The following is a 6472-nucleotide window of genomic DNA, read 5'->3' as shown; positions in this document are numbered from 1 at the left end:
CCCGGGGAGCAGGAGGCCTGTGCTGTCCCCACGTCCTCTCGTGTGGTGACCCTCAGCCTCCCCTCTCTGGGCATCGCCGGCTCGGTGCCTGGCGGAGAACGTGTTCCCGAGCACGTTTAATCTCAACCTTTTCCACTATTAACTGCAATATCCTGTTTTTTTTCTCCTCTCCTGTAACTCTAGCTGGGATGCTGCCTATGAAAGAGAACTGGAAACTTTTCAAGACATTGGAGATGCTGGGGAAATTTGGTAAATAAAATAATTCTATCGAAGTGTTTCTGGTATTTCTCTAGAAAATTCTGTGGGTTACCGAATAGTTCTAGATGTTGTCAAAATGATGGGGGATTTGAATCCTGAAGCCACCAGTTCCTCTCTCGCCCGGTTTTGCGATGCTGATTGCTGAGCTGCGTGGGGACAACTGTCATCACACAGAAAATGAGCTTGTAGTGGTGTACGTTACTAATAAACGTGCTTTTTATCCCTGAGCTCAGGTTTAACCTGAGGCTTCACCTCCCAGAGTGGGTGTTTTGGTGAATTTTAAGGCTGTGTGATTAATTTTAATTTAGACAAAGCAAATGTGGAATATGAGTTACGGCACTTTTTGCCTGAGTGCTTCAGTAAGAGGTGCTTTGCAAAAGCTGGAGAGAAGGAGCGAAGAAATAAATTTGCTGTACCTTTTGTACATTTTTGCTGTCTTAATTACCTGAGGCCTTGTTTTTCACAGGTTTGGAGAAGAAAGCATGGTTCGCATCATCAGATGGTTGGAAAAACAAAAAGTCCCCCTTGACAGCTCTGTGCTTGACATTGGAACTGGAAACGGTGTTTTACTGATTGAATTGGTTGGTATATTGCAAAGTTTGTGCTTTTGATACAGAACTGGTGCTCCAAAGGGAGTACTTTAAATACAGTTCTGACATGAGACAATAGTAATGATGACGAGCTGTAACTTATGTGAAAGACAAAAAGCAAAGTGACGTTGTTTTCTTTTTCCCATCGACAGAACACTGGTTACTGTGCATCAGGTTTTATATTTTAATTTGGTTGAAGAGCAAAATAGACATTTATTATAAGCGAAATTAACGCTGTGCTGTTGATATACCTTAAAGAACAAAGACAAGGGGGACTTTGGTGTGTAACTCCTTGAACAAGCAGTGCCATTAGGGGCTGCAGCCCTAGGAACAGAACATGTACATTGTTCTACCAAATGGAAATACCTGCTTTCTTTTTTGCTAGACATGCTTAAACTTAGAATTTCTTGGTGCTGCCCAGGGGGTCAATACTTCAGATTTCAAAATTTACGGTATTTCTTTAAATCAGTCAGCCTCAGTATCTCTTATTTTAATTCTACGTTTCTGGTTTCCTACGTTTAAAAATGTATTTCTTCCCATTGTTGCGTAAAACACCCCCAGATAAGGAAATTAAGTTGACTAATACACCGAGTACTCTCATGTGCAATACTGAAAAAGGCAGTCAGACTTCAGGACATCAGTAGCACTGCTGAGGGTATGTAACGGACCCTCATCGGAACACGAAGAGCTGCTGCAGAGTGCAGTTCATGGGGAAATACAGGACCCTCGCGTGCCACTAATGAGGAATAGTAAATGGAGTTTAGTAAGAAAATGACTCTCAAATGCAGCTAGGTCTGTGTGGGACATTGTCAGTTCCAGCAGGGAATATTGCACAAACACAAGCAGAATAGCCACCTGAAAAGCAGGTAATAAATAAAGTGAAAACAAGAAAGGCTGCTGTATCCTGCGTAAACTGGCGCCAGGTAGAAGGGAAAACATCCAGCATGCTGCTGAGTGTCTTCTGCATGCACGCTGCAGGGATCTCTGAGCTCCAAGAGAAATGCTGCTGGAGGCTCCCTCTTTTCTTTCTGCTTGCTTTGAGGATCTTGGATCCGTAAGCAGGACCTCTTGCTGGTTTTGTATGTGCAGTAGACCATGGTCCTACCCCTGCTAACCAGGAATCTGGTGGGCTGCATTGATGACCTAATTCTTTTGCCCTCCAAAAATTCCAGCTCTTCTAAGGAAATGTTGCTGCTGCATGAAGCTCTGACCTTTTCTTTTTTTTTTTTTTCCCTGAGCATTGTGGGAGCCAACAGAATTGAAAAATGGGGCTGAAGTGAAGGGTATTAACCACCACTCTGCCTGGCAGCACCAGAAACCCAAACGTGGTGCAGTGCTGCTAACACTGCCAACTACCTTCTGCTGTTTAATCTGCTTTTTCAAATGGCAGCAGCAGCGAGTGCTTGTCCATACCACCTTCAGGACAGGAGTCATGTTTGGCACTTGAGTGAGTGATGCCTTCCTGGCCGTACGTAGTCAGGCTGGACAGTTTTAGCAGCATTTAATGTTGTTTATCCTTTAACTTTCCTCCTCTGCACCAAGCCTGGGGAGGAACGTGGGCAGAAGCCTGAGCAATCCGCTGTTCTTCTGGGGAGGAACGTGGGCAGAAGCCTGAGCAGTCCGCTGTTCTTCATCGAGTGCAAACAACACAGCCTCCTTTGTGTTTGGCTGAAATTAGTCCTCAATTAACAACAGCTGGCTAGCATGGAGCTTACATGGGCTTGAAGGGCTGCTGGAAGGAGGAAGGTCTGTTTTAAAAAATTCTTATAATTTTCCTTGCTGTTGAGGTATCAGCCTTTGGAACAAGTAGATATGCAGCCGACTGCTTAATGCTAAAGTCCATGTGGTGTTCAAAACCAAAACAAACCCAAACTCCTGCCTCTCTCTGCCTGCAGCTGCCCGTCAGACCACAGGTCTTCTTGTTAGGCTTGGATCTAGCCAGACCAACGGACACATGTGAGACCCAGATCGGGTCGCTTCAGCCTCTACCTCAGAGGGAAAATGTGTCCCTGTTCCCCTCCAACGTGCCCAAGTCCAGCTGATGCAAGGTGCCCGCCTGCTTTGCAAAAGGGTTGTGAGGATCCTGCTGCCCGAGTTTGCTGATCTGCGTTAGCGTTATCTACTCCAAAGTTAAATTAACAGAAAGGCTCTGGATGCTCTTTTATGTGGTGCAAAACCTGCCTGAAAATTGCTGATACAAAGACCTTGGAGCATGCAAATAATTGCATTCAAATCAGACATTAGCATGAATAATTAGGAAAATGTAAGGTTTTGCAGTGGACTTATGTATTAATAAAATGGATTACTTATTTTGGCTCTTAGAATTTGGGTTATAAACCAAATAATGGCTCAATCTCATGTAAGTGTCAGTGTGTTTTTTTTTTTTATTTTGAAGCATCTGGCATTGGCACATGTTCTCATCACTGAAAATTCCTGGTTTCTAGGTTACTTCTGGTGCAGATAAGAGAGCCTATTCCCTTCCAGGGTATTACTTTTCACAGTTCTGCTCAGTTTTCCACTTGTTGAGAGAAACCAGCTTTCAGTCAGCAGGTCTTTTCATGAGGTACTAGGCAGAATGGAGTTGTTTAAGCTCATTCCTCCAGCTATTTAGCTCTTGTAACAGGAATAAAAATGAGTAAAAAGGTTGTTTTTTATCTGTCATTAAGATGGATTGTAGATAGGGAATATGCTTGCTGGATAAAAAAATTGCTAGCACACTGATTGAGATTCTCTGCTTCTGTCTAGGCAAAGTCTGGCTACACTAATCTCACTGGGATTGATTATTCTCCTTCTGCAATACAACTTTCAGAAAAAATAAGAGAGAAAGAAGGGATGTCTAATATTAAATTAAAGGTAAGTTTTGAGAGAAAGTTTATTGAGGGAATAGAAAGCAATTGAAGCCAAGATTAAATGACCAAATTGATTTTCTGATGTACTCAGTGTAGTATATTAATGATGTCTTTTGACATCCATTTGTGAGAGAACTCTAACCAAATAAATCTGTATTTACAAGAAGATTTTTGGTCTATTTTTTTCTGTTTGTAACAGTCATTAGGGCTAAAAACATTTCCTTGCTTCTAGCATGGAGCAGAACAGTGGTTCGCCATTTGGCAGGTTTTGTATTTTAGCCGCTACGTTCTGAATTTCAGATTTGAGATAGAGGATGAAATCCTTAAGTGATAGAATTGCTACCAGTAGCTGTGCAGCAGAAATTCTGAGAGGCCCTGCTTGAGCAGGGGGTTGGACCAGATGACCTCCAGAGGTCCCTTCCAACCTTCAGCCATCCTGTGATTCTGTGACTGCCTTTCATTCTGAGCTCGCTCTCTGCTGTGCCATTTTATCCTCCAGCTCTGTACCTGTATGATGTCTCTGTTCTTATATGTCAACTGGAATCTCTTTGTGGCAGGCACTGTCTATTCTTCTGTATTTGTACAGTGCCTAGCACACAGCACCTAGGAAACCAGGGATCAAAGTACAAATAATGATTTAAAGAATGAACTTCCAGAATGTCGGTTTGAGCTTTAGATGGATAGGTGTATGCACGGGCAAATAGATCATCACGTAATACTTCGAGAAGAAAGAAGCTGACATGGCATTGTAAATGTGAGTTACCCTTTCCTAAGCACACCTATTGTCAGGTTTGATGCTTTTTATTTTAAAGTATTGGTTTGCATTAAATGATTCAGGAGCTCCTGAGCAGAAGATTCTTTTCACAGTTGTAGACTTCTGGTTTAGGTAGAAGACTTCCTGGATCCATCAGCTGAGCTGTCAGGATTTGAGATTTGTATTGACAAGGGGACTTTCGATGCCATAAGCCTTAATCCTGAGAATGCAGTGGGAAAGAGGAAGCAGTACGTGAGATCTCTCTGCAGTGTATTGAAACCACAGGGCTTTTTCCTCATTACATCTTGCAACTGGACCAAGGAGGAGCTGTTGAACGAGTTCAGAGAAGGTAAGCAGTTGAACAGAACCATCTGCCAATTTACGGTTGTTCAAGGATGCGATGAGTAAATTTGAATGTCTGTGTTAGCATATTGACTTTCTCAGACAAGGTAAAGCAACTAGTAAGTGCTTCAGTCTATCCTCCCTCTGTTTTCCTCGGGAATTACAGCTTCTGTGTTTGCCGGTGCCAACGTGCCAAGGGAGGACAGGTTTTGGAGGACTAGATTTCAGTCTAGTTACAGGGGGAAAGGAGGGGACTTTTTCTCTTTTGGTCTTTTATTGCCAGATCCAGTTCACCCATCTGATTGCTTTGCAGTTGGGGTAGCATTGTTACCCATATTTAGGGGAACCGGCAAGTCTGTGACGGTGACCTTCTATGTTACCCCCTCAGCGACCTTCCTGATGCGCAGATGTGCGTGTTTTTTACGTGCTGGTTAGCTCTTGAATCTCATGACTCAGGGCTGAAACTCAGTGTGGATCTAAACCAATCGTCCCTTTTGGGGAACTAAAATTACTGGCAAGTTCTCATCTTTTCTGGCATTAATTTGAGTCAGCCAGCTAAGATTTTTATTATCCGTGGAAGGGTTTCAGCTGTATAAAGCATCAGTGCAGTGTAACAATAGAGTTCTATAAACTTACAAAATAACTGACTTGCAAGTTTTCCAGACAAAGAATGATTTGCAAAGGGTTATCCAAGAGGAGAATAAAGTGACTTCCTTCTAATAAAAGCATTTTAATTTCTGTCTGGCAGGATTTGAAATTCTGGAGGAGCTGCCAACACCCAAGTTTTGCTTTGGAGGAAGAATTGGAAACAGTGTAACAGCATTGGTTTTCCAAAGGAAGAAAGTGATGCCATCCATCTTGGACAAATTAGATTAGTTGAGAAAAGTCTGAACTTTAAACCTGCCAGAAAACCTCAGACATGTGTGTAAATAAATGCCCTTGGAGTACACAGTAAAATACTGTGTATGGAACTCTAAGGAACTATAAAACATTGCCCTAGAAGCATTTCAGCTTTGCATAACTTGCCTCTAAATTTTGTCCTTGCTACAACCTCCCTTGTTTTAGGGAAGCTGCAAGTTTCTAAGTGAGAGAGGAATAAGGCATTCTAGATATGCAGACTAGTATAACTGTATGATATTTGTGTTTGGAACATAAAGATTATCTGGTATTTAATTTCTGTGTTGGTAATTGGTGACCGATAGAGGTAAAGGTATTCTACAAAGCAAAAATCTCATTTCTCTGTTGTGCGGTGTAATAGAGAACAAGTTTTTGCAATGTAGGCACTGGATCTTTTATTTTTTTCTTAGGTGAACATGAATGTAGCTGTTAAGGAGGGAGAGGAATATAAAAGCCACAGCAGTTGCAAAAAAGGACCAGTTAGCGCTTTAAATTCAGGCTTTCGGGGGTTCTCTGACTCAGTGTAGTTCTGTCTCCACTGCAACAGCTCAACTCTTTTCCCGCAGAGGGAGGCTACTGAGAGTTTTTGAAAATCTCACTTGCCTGAAGGTGCGCAAGTTTCGTCAGTTATTTCCATCGTTCCCTAATGATGTAAATGATGTAATGATGTCTCAAGAGCTGACAAAGACCATGTGTTTTCCAGTGAATTTCTCGGGACAGATTTTAGCTGCATAAATCCAAAAGAATTTGAAGCATAACTATCAGTTGTTTTTTTTTTTTTT

General features: G+C 42.2%; 1 protein-coding gene across 1 annotated transcript; it reads left to right on the top strand.

Moving 5' to 3' along the window:
• Nucleotides 1–183: 183 nt before the first annotated feature.
• Nucleotides 184–6022, top strand: METTL10 (methyltransferase like 10; the record flags this gene model as incomplete). Its single annotated transcript, XM_010077471.1, has 5 exons — nt 184–249; nt 725–839; nt 3594–3701; nt 4584–4800; nt 5542–6022. Coding segments are annotated over 5 exons (634 nt in total), but the record flags the coding sequence as incomplete, so codon positions are not given.
• Between the last annotated feature and the right edge of the window lie 450 nt (nt 6023–6472).

Source organism: Pterocles gutturalis, unplaced genomic scaffold, assembly GCF_000699245.1.
Source record: "Pterocles gutturalis isolate BGI_N339 unplaced genomic scaffold, ASM69924v1 scaffold48708, whole genome shotgun sequence".
In the NCBI taxonomy this organism is placed as follows: Eukaryota; Metazoa; Chordata; class Aves; order Pterocliformes; family Pteroclidae; genus Pterocles; species Pterocles gutturalis.
The sequence above is the reverse complement of the archived record's forward strand: the minus strand, read 5'-3'. Positions and strand labels throughout refer to the sequence as shown.